This window comes from Plecotus auritus (genome assembly GCF_963455305.1).
Source record: "Plecotus auritus genome assembly, chromosome: 6".
NCBI lineage: Eukaryota > Metazoa > Chordata > Mammalia > Chiroptera > Vespertilionidae > Plecotus > Plecotus auritus.
This window is the reverse complement of record NC_137773.1, coordinates 110,144,670-110,164,111: the sequence shown is the minus strand read 5'-3', so window position 1 is coordinate 110,164,111 and position 19,442 is coordinate 110,144,670. Positions and strand designations below refer to the sequence as shown.

General features: G+C 52.5%; 1 protein-coding gene across 6 annotated transcripts; it reads left to right on the top strand.

Annotated features, from left to right (window-relative positions):
* Window positions 1-1,160: 1,160 nt before the first annotated feature.
* On the top strand, window positions 1,161-15,715 carry TRIM7 (tripartite motif containing 7). 6 transcript variants are annotated; one of them, XM_080676544.1, is made up of 9 exons: window positions 1,161-1,670; window positions 2,453-2,548; window positions 10,071-10,301; window positions 11,359-11,381; window positions 11,646-11,761; window positions 12,190-12,225; window positions 14,185-14,366; window positions 15,137-15,266; window positions 15,489-15,713. In XM_080676544.1, the coding sequence occupies exons 1-8, from the start codon at window positions 1,179-1,181 to the stop codon at window positions 15,254-15,256; spliced, it is 1,296 nt and encodes a 431-aa protein (XP_080532670.1). In that variant the 5' UTR covers window positions 1,161-1,178; the 3' UTR covers window positions 15,257-15,266; window positions 15,489-15,713. The 6 variants fall into 6 exon arrangements, with proteins under 6 accessions (XP_080532670.1, XP_080532668.1, XP_080532669.1 ...); XM_080676542.1 differs by adding an exon at window positions 12,536-12,610 and having other exon boundaries at window positions 1,164-1,670; window positions 15,137-15,709; XM_080676543.1 differs by having other exon boundaries at window positions 1,164-1,670; window positions 15,137-15,715.
* The last annotated feature ends 3,727 nt before the right edge of the window (window positions 15,716-19,442 follow it).

Sequence of the window (19,442 nt, the reverse complement as noted above, 5' to 3'; positions counted from 1 at the left end):
GGCCACATGGGAGCCGCTGCCTGTCCTCCTTAGCAGCGGACTCGTCCTGGGCCCGCAGTGCGCATAGGAATTTGTTCATAGTTTTTTTAAAAAACTATAGTCCGGCCCTCGAACAGTCTGAGGGACAGTGAACTGGCCCCCTGTTTAAAAAGTTTGAGGACACCTGGAAGAGATCAGAAGGGATTGAGTACAGACAGGGAACCAAGGACTGAGCGGGGCAGGGAGAAGGGATGAAGGTAGCAGGCCATAGAGCTGGGGAAGCGTCTGGAAGGCGCCGGGAAAGAGTGTCAGGAAGGAGGAAGCATGAGATGAGAGGGCAGGTGAGGTGAGGCCCGAGAAAGGGTTAGGCCTTTGGGTTAGGATCGCTGAGGTCACTGGTGACTTTAACAAGAGCGATTTCTGAGGAGGGTGAGGGCAAAAGCTGGACCCCAGTCGTCTCCGGGTGGCATGAGAGAGGGCTGCAAATAATGCTAGCAGCTCTGGAGGGGGCTGTGGACATAAAAGGGGGCATAACATCGAGTAAACTGGGAAAATTTATTGTAAATGTGTTTATAAAAAATAATTAAATAACGCATACACAACGGGGGAGGGGACTATGGCAGGAAAGGTAGCTAGCTACAGAGGTGGATACAAGGCCACGCTTGGGGGTGGGGACTGAGCGCCAGATTCCAGACTCCAGACTCCAAATTTAGCTCCAGCAGCGCCGGGCTCAGCCTGCTCTCGGGAAACCCGACACGCGGCCTGGCGCGAGGCCCTAGCGCCCGCTGTGCGGAGTCGGATGCGAGCAGCCGGGAGCGGCGCCCAGCTGGGCAAGTGCGCCCACCTGTCCCGGCCCGTTTCCCAGGCTGCCTGGGTCAGGCGGGGGAGGCCGGGACCAGCCCGCAGGGGAGGAGAGGCTTCGGGGAGGGGGGGGGGGACGGGGAGAGGGCGCCGCGGGACCGAGGAGCCAGGGCTGGGACCGAGGGGTCCAGGCGCGGGGCGTTGCCCTCACTGGGAGCCCCTCGCTGCGCAGCCCGGCCGGCCCTCAAAGCCGGAGCGCCCCCAGTGCCAGTCTCTGTCCGCCGGTGTCAGCCACGCCCTTCCTCTCAGAGGCCCGCCCCGGCCGCCGGAATCCCCGGCGCAGCCATTGGCTCCCTGGCCTCGCCAGCGCCTCCCTACTCGGGGCGCGGAGGGCGTGCATGGCGGCGGTGGGGCCGCGCGCGGGTCCCGGCTCCGGGGCCGAGGCCCTGGCTCTGGCGGCGGAGCTGCAGGGCGAGGCGACGTGCTCCATCTGCCTGGAGCTCTTCCGAGAGCCGGTGTCCGTCGAGTGTGGCCACAGCTTCTGCCGCTCCTGCATCGCGCGCTGCTGGGAGCGCCCGGGCGCGAGCTCCGCCGCCCCCCGCTTGCCCTGCCCGTTGCCCTGCCCGCAGTGCCGCGAGCCCGCGCGCCCGAGCCAGCTGCGGCCCAACCGGCAGCTGGCCGCCGTGGCCACCCTGCTGCGGCGCTTCAGCCTGCCCGCCGCCACGGGCGAGCGCGGGCCCCCGGAGGCGGCGGGGTGCGCACAGCACGGCGAGCCGCTCAAGCTCTACTGCCAGGACGACGGGCGCGCCATTTGCGTGGTGTGCGACCGCGCCCGCGAGCACCGCGCACACGCCGTGATCCCGCTCGACGAGGCCGTGCAGGAGGCCAAGGTGATTGCCGGCCGTACCCCTGTGGGTCCCCGCGACCCTGTCCTGCCTCCCGCCCACGCAGTTCAGACGGGCCGGCAGCAGACTGGGGGCTCCGGTGAGCCCCTGTCTCTTTTCTCCTACTCAGCACTGGCTTCGGGGGTGAGCGTGGCTACCCCTCTGTCACCCCCGCAACACCAGTAACCCCCGAGCCGCCTGGGCGATGTCCCACAGACTTGGCGAGTTTTTTTCTTTCCTTCGCCGACCTCTAGCGGCCACTTGGGCGTATCCACACATCCGCTGCCCTCACTCTCAGCTCTTCCCCCGGGTGGGAAGACCTTCCTAAGGTGGGTGGTCCAGGGTTCAGCAGAGCAAGGAGCGAGCCGTCTGGGCTGTGTCAAAGCTGTTGATTCTGGGCTCCTTTCTTTCCTGCTTCCTTGCTGGGGCCTCAGTTGTGTGTGGAGGCCTCGGGCCCACATCCCGTCTTTCTTTGCTCCCTACACTGCCCCAACCTTTCCATAAGAGGGATTTCTGATGGTGGGGACTAGAGCAGAGAAGACCAGGTGGGTTGGGCTGCTGGGGTTAGGAGGGACTTGTGTTTCAGCCTGAACTTGTGCACTGATGGTCTTGGGGAAGTGGTGTCACCCTAAAAGTGCCCTGTCCGCCTTTGTGAAGTCAGGCAGTATCCAACACGGTCTCCTCCTCAATAAGCAGGGCCTTCCCTTTCTCCTGGGCGGCTCCAGGAAGGCAGCTGGGGGTTTCCAGAATTCTCTATCCACAGTGTCTCCCTTCTCACCCTCCCGCAGGAGCTCCTGGAGTCCAGGCTGAAGGTGTTGAAGAGTGACCTGGAGGACTATGAGGTGTTTCGTTCCACCGAAGAGAAGGAGAGCAAGGAGCTCCTGGTGAGGCCCCTCCCGGGCAGCAGAGGGCCACCCACGCCTGGTAGTTTTGTGTGGTGGTGGAGCATGTGCTGTGGAACCGCAGAGGTGGATTTAGAAAGATAATAGGGTACATATTGTAAAAGGTGACTCTATACTTTATCATGTAACCAGAGCTTCTGCAAGCGAAAGGAAGGGCTAAAATAACCCTAGAACAGCTGGCTTCAGCTGGAACTGTGCCATGCATCAGGATGTATAGTCATTTTAATATCACACCCAGTTAGGGCCTTGGAGCCTCTCCCAATTGAATGCAATAATGTTTCTGCAGAGGAACATGAATATTCAGATTTATTCAGACTCAATGAAAACATAAATACAGTAAATAGCCTCATGTCAGCCCAGGGCATTTTTTGCCACCATGAGAGTTATGAAAAAAAAAACACCTGTTTTTTCATTTTTAGAGTTCTGAGGTTTTACAGTTAGGCTACGTGGAAGTGGGCTTACAGGGTCAGAGCCGCTAAGGGTGGGAAGGCTGTCGACCAGTTTCCAGTAGCTCCAGCTGCACAGCCCAGTGTGCCCATCACCCCCTGGTGGGTAGGAATTATATTTTGACTTCTTTACAGTGGAACAGGAAAGTGAAACGGGGCTCCTTTTGAGTAAGGGGAGCTGTGTGGGTCACGGACTATAATTTTCTACCTCACAAATTCAGTTCTTAGCCCGATAAATCGGTGTTAAAAGAGTGAAAGGATCGATAGGGAGGCTGTTAGGAGAGGGCCATCCAGTTCTGAAGCTGGGAATTGGAGGAAGAGGAACTTGAGGACCCTCCTATCCTCAAGGTGGGAAGGGGCTGGTATGGGGGGAAGACCTGAGTTCAGACCCTTCCTGACCCTCATCTGCACCTAGTGCACCTGTTTCCATGTGCACCCCAGCCTTCCCTTCTGATCATTCATTTCCCTCCCCAAGGAAGAGCTTCACCCTCATTTCCAGACTCCCACCCTCCTCTTCTGGAGACAGGAGTAAGCATGTGGCTCTTCCATCTACGACCCAGAGGCCTCCCACATCATGGGCAGCGTCATGGTCTCTGGCCTTACCCACCATGACACTGCTTAGCACCTTCTCCTCTGTCCCCTGCCAACCACCCCTCTGGCCCTGTATTCTACCTGCTTAATACAACAGTAGAGGTACAGGTCAGCCCTTGCTGCATGATAACAGAATGAATACTTTTATCTGAAAATGCTCTTACCATTTAGGAGTGCTTCTCAGTGAGGGCAGTTTTGGCCCCCAGGGGATATTTGGCAATTTCTGAATATTTTTTTTTAAATGTATTTTTATTGATTTCAGAGAGGAAGGAAGAGGGAGAGAAACATCCATGATGAGAGAGAATCATTGATCTGCTGCCTCCTGCACGTCCCCCACTGGGGATCGAGTTTGCAACCCAGGCATGTGCCCTTGACCGGAATCAAACCTGGAACCCTTCAGTCCACAGGCCGACACTCTATCCTCTGAGCCAAACCAGCCAGGGCTAGAGATATTTCTTGTTGTCAATCCTGGGGCAGGGGTGCTACTGGCATTTAGTGGTAGAGGCCAGGGTGCTGATTAAGCATCCTGCAGCACACAGGACAGCCCTCTACAACAAAGAATTATCTGGTCCCGAATGTCAATAGCGCAGAGGCTGGTAAACCCTGATTTAGAGTATTTTGGCTAATATTCTCCCACTTGTGTTACTTCCTTGGGGGAGGCCATATGATATAGTTGCAAGAAATGCAGATTCTTGGGTCAGACTCCCTGGGGAGGAGCCCTGGCTACCCACTTACTGGTGACAGACGTGCTTCTCTGTCTCTCTCCTCATTTGTAAAATGGGATGAAAGTGTACCCACATCATTGGGTTGTTGTCAGCGTTGAATGAGTTCACACCTGTAAAGGGCCCCATACCCATTGTCCTGAAGGCGCTGGTGGGGTTGGGAGCGGGTGGGAGGGAAGAGCCATGGCCTGAACCCTGGTCTCTTGAATTCAAAACCCACTCATGGACTCCTCTTCCAGCCTTTTTAAAAAATCTTAGTGATTTCAGAGAGGAAGGGAGAGGGAGAGAGAGCTAGAAACATCAATGATGAGAGAAAACCATGGATCAGCTGCCTCCTGCACATCCCACACCAGGGATCCAGCCCAGGCTGGGAATTGAACCGTGACAACCGTGACCTCCTGGTTCATAGGTCCACACTCAACCACAGCCATGCTGGCCCGGCTCCTTTAGGGTTTTTAAAGAAGAGGGACTGTGGTGGTTGAGCTTGTCCTGGAGGAATGGAATCCTCACTTCTCACTAGTCCTTGCTTGTTATGTCATGTGCAGACCCTTCCACATATTCATGTAAAGAATCCAGGGGATCCCTGACCGGTTTGGCTCAGTGGATAGAGTGTCAGCCTGCGGACTGGGGGGTCCCGGGTTTGATTCCGGTCAAGGGCATGTACCTTGGTTGCAGGCACGTCCCCGGTGGGAGGTGTGCAGGAGGCAGCTGATTGATGTTTCTCTCCCATCGATGTTTTTAACTCTCTATCCTTCTCCCTTCCTCTCTGTAAAAAAAAAAAATCAATAAAAAAATATATTTAAAAAAAAAAAAAAAGAATCCAGGGGATCAGTAGCATGAGCCTGTGTCTGAAAACACAGGAGTAAAACTTCAGTGGATAGTGGTAATGGAAAGAATAGAATATGAAGCCTGCACACAGCAGCATATTCTCACTTGGGTCATGTAGGTGTGCTACTACCTCTGATCACTGGCATTGATTTTCCTTCCTTCTTCCTTTTTTTTTTTTTTTTAAATATATTTTATTGATTTTTTACAGAGAGGAAGGGAGAGAGATAGAGAGTTAGAAACATCGATGAGAGAGAAACATCGATCAGCTGCCTCCTGCACACCTCCTACTGGGGATGTGCCCGCAACCACGGTACATGCCCTTGACCGGAATCGAACCCGGGACCCTTCAGTTCGCAGGCCGACGCTCTATCCACTGAGCCAAACCAGTTTCGGCCTTCCTTCTTCCTTTTATGCAACTCCCAGATTTTGTATTATGAGTATTTGTTACCTTCATAATTGCTAAACAGAAATGGTGCTCTTTAAAATGAAGTGAAGGCTGAAACCAGTTTGGCTCGGTGGATAGAGCGCGGACTGAAGGGTCCCAGGTTCGATTCCGGTCAAGGGCACGTACCTTGGTTGCGGGCACATCCCCAGTAGGAGGCAGCTGATCGATGTTTCTCTCTCATCGATGTTTCTAGCTCTCTATCTCTCTCCCTTCCTCTGTAAAAAATCAATAAAATATATTTAAAAAAATAAAATAAAATATATTTTAAAAAAATAAAATAAAATGAAGTGAAGGCCCTGGCTGGGTAGCTCAGTTGGTTCGAGCATTGTCCCGATACACCAAGGCTATGGGTTTATCCCCAGCAGGGCACATACGAGAATCAACCAAGCCTGGCCAGAGAGGCTCAGTAGTTGAATGTTAACCTATGAACCAAGAGGTCGTGGTTCCATTCCTGGTCACGGCACATGCCTGGGTTGCTGGCTGGCTCCCAGTGGGGGATGTGCAGGACGCAGCACATCAATGATTCTCTCTCATCATCGATGTTTCTATCTCTCTCTCCCTCTCACTTCCTCTCTGAAATCAATAAAAGTATGTCTTAAGGAAAAAAAAATCAACCAAAATAAATGGAACAACAAATCAATGTTTCTCTCTCCCCCTTCTTCTCCCTCTCTAAAGTCTATTTTTAAAACAAACTTTAAAATGAAATAAAGTGAGGAGTGAAACTTGGAGGGTTGGTGAATGTTAACAAAATTCAACTGAGTATATTTTAAAGATATTACTGGCTTTATTCAGTGACTGATGAATTGGGCAGCATCTAATCTAGCAGATAGAAAGGAACCCCAAAGAGCTGTATTAGGGAAGATATTTTATAAGCAGAGGTGGCAAGAACAAGGAATTTAAAAAAATATATATATATTGTATTTTATTGATTTTTTTTACAGAGAGGAAGAGAGAGGATAGAGAGTTAGAAACATGGATGAGAGAGAAACATCGATCAGCTGCCTCCTGCACATCCCCCACTGGGGATGTGCCCACAACCAAGGTACATGTTCTTGACCAGAATCAAACCTGGGACACTTCAGTCCCCAGGCCGACGCTCTATCCACTGAGCCAAACCAGCCAGGGCAAGAACAAGGAATTTCTACAGGCAAAAAAGCCATTTGGTTATTTCGAGGCTATTTCCCAAAAGGGGATGGCAGGTTATGAACAAAGGCAATTCCTGATTAGCTGGTTTACGATTCCATTTCTGGGATAGCCGAAACTATAATGAAGTCTGTTTAGTGAGGTGGAGCTTAGCATAAGTGACTCCATATTGGCCCTGTTTTCTTGTATGTGACACATAATAAATGTGTTTGGGGAAGAAAGAGTGACCTCAGTTTATTTTATTTTATTTTTTAAAAAATTTTTATTTTATTTTTTTTTAAAATAAATCTTTATTCAGATTATTACAATTGTTTCTCCTTTTTCCCCCCATAGCTCCCCTCCACCCGGTTCCCACCCCACCTTCTGCCCTTACCTCCCCCCTCACTGTCCTCATCCATGGGTGTATGATTTTTGTCCAGTCTCTTCCTGAACCCTCCCATACCCCTTTCCCCCTGAGAATTATCAGTCCACTCCCTTTCTATGCCCCTGATTCTATTATATTCACCTGATTATTCTGTTCCTCAGGTTTTTAATTCACTTGATTTTTAGGTTCACTTGTTGATAGATATGTATTTGTTGTTCATAATTTTTTTTTAAATATATTTTATTGATTTTTTACAGAGAGGAAGGAAGAAGGATAGATAGTCAGAAACATCGATCAGCTGCCTCTTGCACACCCCCCACTGGGGCGCCCGCAACCAAGTTACATGCCCTTGACCGGAATCGAACCCGGGACCCTTCAGTCCGCAGGCCGACGCTCTATCCACTGAGCCAAACCGGCTTTGACTGTTGTTCATAATTTTTCTCTTTACTTTTTTCTTCTTCCTCTTCTTTAAGAATACCTTTCAGCATTTCATATAATACTGGTTTGGTGGTGATGAACTCCTTTAGCTTTTTCTTATCTGTGAAGCTCTTTATCTGCCCTTCAATTCTGAATGATAGCTTTGCTGGGTAGAGTAATCTTGGTTGTAGGTTCTTGCTATTCATCACATTGAAAATTTCTTGCCACTCCCGTCTGGCCTGCATAGTTTCTGTTGAGAAATCAGCTGACAGTCGTATGGGTGCTCCCTTGTAGGTAATTAACTGTTTTTCTCTTGCTGCTTTTAATATTCTCTCTTTGTCTTTTGCTCTTGGCATTTTAATTATAATGTGTCTTGGTGTGGTCCTCTTTGGATTCCTTTTGTTTGGGGTTCTGTGCGCTTCCTGGACTGGTAAGTCTATTTCTTTCACCAGGTGGGGGAAGTTTTCAGTCATTATTTCTTCAGATAGGTTTTCAGTATCTTGCTCTCTCTCTTCTTCTGGCACCCCCATAATTCTGATGTTGGTACGCTTGAAGTTGTGCCAGAGGTTTCTTACACTACCTTCAACTTTTTGGATTTTTTTTTTTTTTCTTTTTGCTTTTTCGGTTGAGTGTTTTTTGCTTCTTTGTATTTCAATTCTTTGACTTGATTCTTGTGTTCCTCTAGTCTGTTGTTGGGTCTCTGTATAATATTTTTTATTTCAGTCAGTGTATGTTTAATTTCTAGTTGGTCCTTCTTCATATCTTTGAGGGTCTTGTTATATTTATCAGCCTTTTCTAGGATATTCTTGAAAAGCCTTATAACCGTGGTTTTGAATTCTATATCCAGTCATTTGTTTTCCTCCTTTTCTTTCGTTTGTGATCTGTTTCTTTGATGCCACATTTTCACTGCTTCCCTGAGTTGGTAGAGTAGATTTGTGTGCTAGGTTTCCTATATGGCCCAGTGGGTCGGCCTCCCCAGTTAACCTGAGGTGAATACTCTTGGTGCACCCCTTTGTGGACTGTGTGTACAGCCTGGTTGTAGTTAAGTCTTGATTGTTTTTGATATCACTGGGAGGAATTGACCTCCAGGCCAGTTGGCTGTAAGGATCAGCTATGTCTAAGCTGGGAGAAGTTCAGTGCTGGAGACAGCCTTATAGGGTTAGACTTGCCAAATTGCAAAAGCTTCTGTGCTCAGCCGAAACCGGTTTGGCTCAGTGGATAGAGCATCGGCCTGCGGACTGAAAGGTCCCAGGTTCGACTCCGGTCAAGGGCATGTACCTTGGTTGCGGGCACATCCCCAGTGGGTGGTGTGCAGGAGGCAGCTGATCGATGTTTCTCTCTCATCGATGTTTCTGGCTCTCTATCCCTCTCCCTTCCTCTCTGTAAAATATCAATAAAAATATATTTTTAAAAAAAAGATTAAAAAAAAAAAAAAGCTTCTGTGCTCAGCTTGGATGGGGCGGAGGCTCAGGGCGGAGCAGACAGTCTTGGCTTCCAGTCAGCCTTGCCCTTGCACGTGCGCGTGCCTTCAGACCTCTGTCTTCCCCGGCTCCCAAGTCTCCGCCCAAGAGTCCAGATTCCCCCTGCAAGAGCGTGGGTCCCTAGGGGCTCGCCTGGAACTGGGGTTGAGTGCAGTCAGAACTGGGGTTCAGGGCAGTCAGGAGCTTCCTACTCCCTTCTGCTAGGGAAAGCCTGTGGCAACCTCCGCAGCCTTTGTGCACACTGGCGCGCGCATCCCCAGACCCCTGCCCGCCAGGGCTCCCCCGGGTCTCTGAGTCTCCGGGTGCCTTTCTTTCTACCAGACAGTCCAGACTCCCCCTGTATGAGCCTGGGTCCGCGGGGTTTTGCCCGGAACTGGGGTTCAGTGCAGTCAGAACTGGGGTTCAGTGCGGTCGGGGGTTTCCTTCCCCCTTCTGCCAGAGAAAGTCAGCCAGGCTCTCAGCCGCCCTTACTCTCTGCGCGCACAAAGCCCCTTTGCCGTACCTCCAGTTCTCTGTGAGCTTTTCTCTTTCCTTCTAGTTGTAGAATTTCCAGTTAGCCAGCTTCCCTGTGGTTCTGGATGGTGTCCGTTCTGTCTTTTAGTTGTAGTTTTGAAATTGTTGTGCGAGGCAGCAGTTTAGGTGCTTACCTATGCCGCCATCTTGGTTTCTCTCGTGACCTCAGTTTAATATTTAGAGTGGCCCCAGGAGGCACTGATTTATCCTTCCCACTTTTCAAACGAGGAAACTGCAGCCTTTAGTCGTTCTTAGGTGTTTGAAGTTGCCCTTGTTTGAGGGAGAGCCCAGGTACAAAGACACATGGGCACATCTGTGACAGGGGAAGCGAGAGCGTGTGTTGAAGCTGTCGTGCCCTTAGCGTTGGGATATTTAAATTAGAGGCTGTGCAGGGTGTGCATGTGTGGGTGAGCCTCTGACCCCTGAAAAGCGAGGCGGGTCCAGTTTCCCACATTTGTTGTAACCCTGCCCTGTGGGGTGGCTCAACAGTCCTGTCCAAATGCCAAGTCTTGATGCTCATGTCCCTCACCTCTGCAACTTCTCTCCCGAGACAGAAGCAGATGACAGCTGAGCGAGAGAAGGTGGGGGCAGAGTTTCAGGCCCTGCGGGCCTTCCTGGTGGAGCAGGAGGGCCGGCTCCTGGGCCGGCTGGAGGAGCTTTCCCGGGAGGTGACACAAAAGCAGAATGAGAACCTGGCCCAGCTCGGGGGCGAGATCGCCCAGCTCTCCAAGCTCACCAGCCAGATCCAGGAGACAGCTAGCAAGCCCGACCTTGACTTTCTCCAGGTGAGTGGCTCCCCAGGGCTTTGAGCCCTTTATCCTGAGGCACTGCAAAGGCAGTGAGAACAGAGGCGGGTCCTGTGAGCTTAGTAGACTCACACAATCTGGAGCCAAGGGGGACTGGAGAAGGGTGCCTTGATTTTCCTGGGGTTAGAGTCAGGTCTAAATGGATATGATAGAACTTTCCTGACTGTGAAGAACAAGAATATGTCTTACATCATATTCCAGCATGCACACACTTGAGACAAGTCCCAGGAAATAACACCTTTACTAATGGGAATCACTCAGATGTTTCTATCCTATTTCATTAAAAAAATAGTCACAATCTACTCAGACTTACCTGGCAGGGGAGATACCTTGATCACAAAGGTGGTTTTCCCAGGGCAATGATTGTCCATTGCACTCTGGATGTGCTAACCCCTGCGATTTCCCCACATGTGGGAAACTGGTCTGCATAATTTGCAGTAGTGGGGGACTGTGTTCGCACCCTCCCCTGAAAAAAATAAAAAATAAATAGTGACAATATACTAAATAAACTTCACAAGACACAAATGGATCAAAAACAGTCATTTAAAGGACACTGGTTGGAGGTGTGCAGGAGGCAGCTGATCGATGTTTTTCTCTCTCATCGATGTTTCTAACTCTCTATCCCTCTCCCTTCCTGTTGGTAAAAAATCAATAAAATATATATATAAAAAAAAAATAAAGGACACTGGTCGGAATGAGCAGTCGCTGCATAAAGGCTCTGACTTGTCTTGGGATGTGAGAGCAGAGGCCACGCTGGGCCCCAGCACATGGCTCCAGTGACGATTCTGTAATGATGGAGCATTTCACAGAGCATTTCAGAGCTGTGGGCAGTGTCAAGGGACCCACCACGTTGACGAGATGCCCAGCTCCACGCGCAGTGGGGAGCCCTTGGCACCCGGGCCCATGCAGGCAGTGGGTGTGGTACCCCTGCTTATTGCCTCCTCCTCTGGAAGCAGGGCAGGGACAGTTTTATTTTTTCAAAGGTGAATGGAGGTTACCTGATGTTGATTTTGTTTTCTTCCATCTTTCTTTCCAGGAATTTAAAAACACACTAAGCAGGTGAGTGGACCTAACAGTTCCTCGGGCCCCTCTTAGCTGGTTCTTTCCCACGGCGTAGCCTCTTTATTCCCCACCCCCAGCCTCTCACCTCCCACGCCTCCACTGCCTTATCTGGTACCTTCTGAGGCAGGAGTCCCTGTGCCTGGTGTGGGTATGGGCATGAGACCAGGCTCGCCTTTTTCTACGTCTCCCCACCAAGGGGACCTCACTGTCCTAATTGTGGGAGTGGGACATTGTTTGTGGGCCTTCCTCCTTGTCCTGCAGGTGCAGCAATGTGCCGGCCCCCAAGCCAAGCACAGTCTCTTCCGAGATGAAGAATAAAGTCTGGAATGTTTCCCTCAAGACCTTTGTCTTAAAGGGGCTGCTCAAGAAGTTCAAAGGTAGGGCCCAGGTGTGGGGCTGGGCCATGAGGTGCCAGGGGCAGTGGTGTGGTTTTGGAGGTTTGGGGTAAAGATGTGCTTTTCCAGAAGCTGTGTGAGAAAAGTGGAGCTGGGGTACGTGGTGACTAATTTATTCAGGCCCCCTCAGCGCAAAGCTTCCCCTGGGGACCGACAGGATAGAGGGGCATTGGGGGCGGAAGAGGATGGGGAAGGAGATCGCAGCTCTGACCAGCTCCGGGCAAAAGAGGGGAAGCTGGACAGGAAAAGCCAGAATACTGCCTCTCCCCGCACCTGCTCTGGCCGAGTGCCTCGGGCCTGTCTGGGAGGAAGTGAGCCAGCGGGGCCATCCGTGTCAGAGGAGGTGCTGTCACTTTCATTGTCAGACAATCTCAGTGTCATTCACACACACCTGCTTGGTTTCTCCTCAGAGGACCTTCGTGGAGAGCTGGAGAAAGAGGAGAAAGGTACAGTAGTGGTGATGACAGGGAGTGCCTGTTACTGCCACATGGAGAATCACTCCCTGCTGGCGACTGTCCCTCTGGGCTCTGTGTGGGGGTGGTTCCCTCTGCCCGCCATCTACTCCCTTTCCCTGTCCATACCTCACAGTGCTGACTCCTGCAGGCCACAGGGGGGCTGTAGGCTTGTGGTCCAGAGCAGGAGTGCCCTGCCTCTCAGGATGCTTAGGTTGGGGAAGGCTTGTCAGTCACCTACACAAGCCCCTCTCTCCCCTGTCCCCACTCCCAAACTTACTGAGACCTCTTCTGGGGACCGGAGTTGTGTGCAGGGGTGAGGGGAAGCAGGAAGAAACGGAGGACAAGGGAGGTGGTTCTTACTCCTGCAGAAATCTGGGTGAGTGGGACCCAACCCCACAGGGAGCGGAGGGGGGGCCAAGCCAGACTTTGCCTGGAAAGAATCTAAACCAGCTGAGTCAGACTATTCCCATTCTGTGCACAGAGCCCTGCACAGGCCCCTCTCACTCAGCAAAGGCTGCAGCTCTCCCAGCGATCCTCAGGCCGTACTGCACGCTCTCCCCCAGTGCACTCCTGTTCTCCGTGGGAGCTGAAATGCACCAGCACACACTTCCCTGGGCCGGGAACATGCTTCACCAGACAGATGCCTATCTGGTTGCTTCACCTTCTCTATGTCTTTGCCTAAATGTACCTTTTTTTAAAAAAAAATATTTTATTGATTTTTACAGGGAGGAAGGGAGAAGAATAGAGAGTTAGAAACATCGATCAGTTGCCTCCTGCACACCCCCTACTGGGGATGTGTCTGCAACTAAGATACACGCCCTTGACCAGAATCGAACCTGGGACCCTTGAGTCCACAGGCCGACACTCCATCCACTGAGCCAAATCGGTTAGGGCTAAATGTACCTTTTCAGTGAGGCTGTCCTTGGCCCCTTTAATTGAAATCACAGTTGCTGTCCTGATCCCTCTTCTATATTTTTAAAATCATTTATTGTCTCTCCTCCCCTCCCCGAAGAAAGGAAGCAGCAGGAGGGCTAGGATTCCCAGGGCCTGCACATAGGAGGCCTGGAACACTTACAAGTGTGCATATTTGAGCTTTTTCTTTTCTTTCATATATATATATATATGTATATATATATACACACACACATATATATATATGTATATGTGTGTGTATGTGTGTGTGTGTATGTGTGTGTGTATATATATATATATATATTTCAGAGGAAGGGAGAGTGAGAGATACAAACATCAATGGTGAGAGAGGATCATTGATCAGCTGCCTCCTGCACACCTCACACTGGGGATCGAGCTCTCAACCGCCCGGGCATGTGCCCTGACCGGGAATCGAACCGTGACCTCTTGGTTCATAGGTCGGTGCTTAGCCACTGAGCCATGCTGGCCAGGCTCGAGCTTTTTCTTAGGGAAAATTTCAAACATATGCTAAATTAGGGAGATGAACATAACAAATATTACATGCTCATCATACACCCTCAGCAATATCACTAACACCCCTGCTTATTTCTTCCTACTGGATTATTTTGAAGCAAATCACAGATAATATCATTTTCATAAATATTTCAGTATTTGATCTCTAAAGAGAGATTTCTAAAAATACATATATGTTTATATTGATTTGAGGGAGAGAGAGGAAGGTGCGGGGGCAGGGGAGAGAAACATTTCCATCGGCTGCCTCCTGGGCATGTGCCCTGATCGGGGACCGCTCGGTGCATGGGACGCTCAACCAACTGAGTCACAGCGGCCAGGGCTAAAGAGATAAAAAACAACCACAAAACCATCATAATTAGAAAAATTGATTCTTTCCAGTATCTAAGTTCTACAGTTTGATTTCAGATGCACTTGTTGGGGGGTGTAGGGGTAGGGTGTAGAGGTGGGCAGGAGCTGTGCAGGAGGCCTGCAAGGGCCATCTCTCCCTGACTCCCCCCCCTGCAGTGGAGCTAACCTTGGACCCGGACACGGCCAACCCCCGCCTCATCCTCTCTCTGGATCTTAAGAGTGTGCGCCTTGGACAGCGGGCCCAGGACCTGCCCAACCACCCGCGTCGCTTTGATACCAACACACGAGTCCTGGCATCCTGCGGCTTCTCCTCGGGGCGGCACCACTGGGAGGTGGAGGTGGGCTCCCAGGATGGCTGGGCCTTCGGAGTAGCCCGTGAGAGTGTGCGCCGCAAGGGCCTCACGCCCTTCACTCCCGAGGAGGGCGTCTGGGCGCTGCAGCTCAACGGTGGGCAGTACTGGGCCGTGACAAGCCCTGAGCGGACACCCCTCAGCTGCGGCCACCTGTCCCGCGTGAGGGTGGCACTGGACCTGGAGGTGGGGGCCGTGTCCTTCTACGCTGTGGAGGACATGCGCCATCTCTATACCTTCCGTGTCAATTTCCAAGAGCGTGTGTTCCCCCTTTTCTCTATCTGCTCCACAGGCACCTACTTGCGAATCTGGCCTTGAGAGACATTGCCTGGCCCCCAGAGGGAGGGGGCCAGTCCAGAGTGAAGCCTTTTCCGGGTTGCCCGTGGGGAGGGATGGGAGCTCCGTTGGGGCTTCCTGCTCACTTTGGGTCTGCCCTTCACCCTTCCTGCCCCTGCTGCCTTAGAAAGGCTTCAGGAGACCAAGCAGCCGAGGCAGAAAGGCCTTGGCCCCAGTGCCTGTCCCCTACCTGTCATGTGGATTTGGTACCAGCTGCTGGGGCGGGGGGGGTGGTGAGGACAGGAGCCCAGCTGTTGACAAGGCTGCTTCTTGTTCCTGGCTTCACTGCTCAGACTCGGCAGCACCTCTGGCTCCCTGGAGCGACACCAAGCCCCGGGCCTGTGTTGTCCTCAGTTGCAAGGGGCACATTTGGGGCCAGGCCAGCCAGGTTCATGATCACTTCTGTTTTGCCTTCTTGTCAGCTGCCAGCTGCCTTCAGAGACCTGAATCCAGCTGGCTTAACCAAATCGTCCACTCAGGGAGGAGCACTGTGCTCCCAGCTCAAAGGACAGTCTGGGCCAGAACTGGAAGCAGAGCCTTGACCTGTACCCTGTACGTGAGGGAAAGCCCCAGGCAACAACATATAGGCATGGCTACCCTCTCACACCCAGAAACTGATGATCGGAGTGATATGTATATCCTCCGCCACAGCGACGGCCACGTGTCCTCACAGATGCCTAAACCCCTCTCAAGTGCCAAAGTACAGTCTCCCTGGGTAAGGAAACAAAAGGTTCTGGAATTTCGAAATACCGAGAAGCACTTGCAATTTTACAGATGCAACTCACACCAGCATGGAAATGCAGAGCAGAAGCATGCCCCCGACAGATTCTTTCTGGAACTTGCCAAGTGTATGCCACCAGAGGGGACCCTGGTGGCTGTTACCACCCTAGCTAATGGCTCCCCAGCTTCTGTAAGGCTGGGCTTCTGGGAGGGGGGGTGGTGGGGTGTTCCTTGCTTAGTACTCATAGAGATGGAAATACAGACTATGAGTTTGTTTCTACAGTGGCTTAGCTCATTCTTGACTTACCCTGCCTGAGTGCAAGAGCACACGTGTGAGCAAGGATTTCTACCAGGTGATGTGAGCATGTGTGCTGTGTGAGAAAGGTGCACAGGTGTTTATATCAGATTGCAGGACAGAGGCGTGTGGATCTTGGAGAGGGTATGTATGAACAGTGCATAGGGTTTAGGTGTTGAAATTGAGGTCAGTTAGGTCAGACCCTATTATTGACTTCTTGTTAAATATTAGCCACCCCATATTTAGTTGATGGCCATAGGTTTCCAACCCTACCAGATCCCTGGCTAGATGAAAGCCATTGCTGACCTAATTCTGTTTACCTGGGTTCAGACAGATGCAGGGATGGTGACAGTCAAGTAGTTGGTCTGCAGGAGTCTTGGAGCTCCTGTACTCTGTCTTTTGAGATGCTTCAAGCACACTTTGTGTACAGGTCCTTGTTAGGACAGGCATGACCCTGTTTGAGAGGCCAACCCAGTGCACACAGCAACAGGCAATCACAATCCAGTGTCGAACAGGCGGGGACAGGACCATTGAAGAGTCTAGCCTCCAGCAGCATTTCAGAGGTGAATCCTATGCCCTCTTCATACGCAGAGTAACTCTAGAACACTAGCCAACCAATGTGTTTGAATACCACTGATTTCCACAACGAAAACCCATGGCTTTTGAACTGAGTACCACATTTACCCCTTATGTCATCTAGCAACTATGCCGAAGTATTGCAACCCATGTTGCAGGTCACAGAAGATAGGGTGATGAAGGCCCTGTAGGGCCAAGTCTGGGGACTGCAGGGGTGGCTGGCTGTGCGTATTCTCAGCTTTTGTGTTCGTGTGTCTATAGAGTTTATAGAATAACTGCATAGATATCTATACATCTGAAGAGATGTTAACAGTTACACATAATAACTGCACGTGCAGGGCGAGAGAGATGGTCTCTTGGTCACCAGTGCAGCAGGTGACTGGAAGTCAGTGCTGGTGTGAGAGGGTGTGTGCATTTTTCTCTTCCATCCTTTGGGCATCATAACATCTCAGATTTTTGAGCCTCTGAGAGCAGTGACTGGACTAACGGGCTCTTCTGACCCCAACTATATTAGTCCCAGATCCTTTGCGAACTGCAGAGCTGTGAGAACCCAGGTCCTTGCCACCAGACTCTCTCACACAGCTCCTCATGGACTGGACGTCACCTAGGGGCCTGCTTTTGGCCTGGCCATCCAGAGCTCTAAGTCATCTGGCCTTTCAGGGACCATAGGGCAGGTTGGACAACCAGGCTAACGTCCACCACCTACCTACAGCCGCCACTTTCTGACCATTGCCAGGCGAGGGCTCCCAAGAGTCCAAAGGGGGCCCTAAGGGTTGTCTCTTCCTAATTTGCCTAAAAGTGCCATAGGGGCTCGGGACCCCGGGCCCTGCCTCAGTCCTTGGCCCACCACTTCCTCACACTCAGACATTCTGATTTCTCCATCACTATCAGCCTCTGATTCCGCACCCCGCCCCCCCCGCCCCGCCCCCCCGCGCGCCACTGTTCCCTCACATGCTACTTTACCAGGCCCCTGGACCTCGATTCCCCCCAGGACAGACCTATTAACATCCTTCCCCTAACTTCTTCCTCGCAGCCGTGACCTGGCACCCGATCCTCGCACACAATAAGCCGCACAACCCTGCCCTCCAAGGGTCCTCGGCCCTGACCCCGCAGAAGCGTGAAAGACCTGGGACCTCTTCACAGCCCCGCCCACCGGTGGCCCGCCCCGCCCCACCGGCTCCGCGTGTGCGCAAACCTCAGGCCTCTGCGGGCGGCTCTCCCAGGATTTGCGGCCCCGCCCTCGGCACCGACGCCGCCGGCTCAGCTGCGCGGCCCAGCGGGGCCCTCGCCCCGAGGGACGCTGGCCCCACCTCCCGTCGCTTTGTTTCTCCGTGTGAATTATCTGCGGCTCCGTGTAAATTGTCCTCCCATCGCCGTGTAATTTACACGCCTATGTGTGAATTGTCTGCGGCTGCGCGGAGGAGGCTGCGGCATCAACCAGTCGCAGGCATAGCACAGCTACATGGTGGGCCCTATAGCTCAGGGGTTAGAGCACTGGTCTTGTAAACCAGGGGTCGCGAGTTCAAATCTCGCTGGGGCCTAGCCTGGGTTCCTTCTCTTTTTTTATGGTCGACAGGTGGGAACGCATTAAGGTGCGCGGGCACCACCAATCCCGCCTTTCTGGGAGGCTACTCCGGTGAAGTTTCCAGGTCCTGGCCCCGCTGGTGTCAGCCGCCCACGGCCCTCCCTTAGGCCGCACACCTCTTGCAACCACACTTCGCGTCGGCCTTGTGGTCACACATTCCCCTTACCCCCTGCGGCCCCTGGCTCGATCCCTCCTGCGCGCGCTACCGGCAAGTTCGTAGCGAGTCTTTCCGTACCCGGGGGAGGGGGGGCAAGGGCTCTCATTCTTTCATCTCCGTTGCTGGAGACCACCTGTCAGCGCCCCCTGGGAACCTCCTGTTTTAGTTGGGAGGGCGACTGAGAATTTGGGCAAAACTCGCCGTTGGCCCTCGCAATATGGCTTCTGTAGTGAACTGGCCTAGCGGTGCGGCAGGCACGTGGGGGCCAACCAATCCCGGGGGCTGAAGTCGGGGTGGGGGAGCGGGTGCTCCTCCTCCACGCACCCCGCCTGCTCCATTCACGGCCTTCTCCGGCATCTCCCCAGGTTTCCGTGAGCGGTTCTCTCCTCTGGTGCACCGGCCAGGTTCTGTTTTCTTTCTTTTTTTAAAATCCTCACCTGAGGATATTAAATCAACATATATGCAGAAGGTCAGCATATATTAGTTGTATTTTTGTTGATTTTAAAGAGAGAGAGGGGAAGGAGGAGAGGGGGAAGAGAGGAGAAAGAGAGAGGGAGGAGAGGGGGAAGGGAGGAGAGAGAGAGAGAGAGAAGAGGAACACTGATCGGTGGCCTCACGCGCCCACCCCGGCTGAGCCCCCGGCAGGGCCCAGCTTCCGTTTGCTAAGCGCAGCCCGGAGTCAGCGGTGTCCTCGCGCGGGGCTGCGACCGGCTCTGGGCCTTTCAGAGGGTCCACTCTATCGGGGAGGGCTGCGGCTGGGGTGGTGCAGCAGGGCATGTCGCCTCTGCCAAGGCCTCCCCGGGGGTCGTGCCCGCCCAGGCGGCGGGAGGGCGCCCAAGACCCACAGCGGCCTGACCCGGCCATAGGGCAGCAGCGCCCCTTCCATTGCTCACTGGGGATTTAGGCTCATTTGTACCTTGACTTCGTTAACAGCATAAACTAATAAATCAAAGTCAGAAGGTCAGCATATATTAGTTGTGTAGGGTTTTTGTTTGTTTAAAGGAAAAACCTGAATGGTTAAAAAAAAAAAAGACTGAAAGCGAATATGACAAATTTATAGACTTTGGGTCCGGGTGTGACGGATGTGGACGTTGGTTTGCACTCTTCTTTAAGTAATTCCACAGAGAAGAGAAGCAAATGCTTCCACCACGGAGGCGGTAGGACCGGAGGCCTCGGTCGCCGGGAGCGGAGGAGCGCCCACCAGCTCTTATCAAGAGCGGGCGGGGCGTGGGCCGCGCGGGTGGGGAGGGCGCGCTGGCGCCTCAGTCCTTGCAGAGGCCGCGAGGGAGCCGTCCGCTCCCAGCGCCGAGCCGGAGCGCCGACAGTGGCAATGGGAAAAATCAGCACCTTTTTCCTCGGAGCAGGTCAACCACCTCGCGTCTCCCACACTTTTGT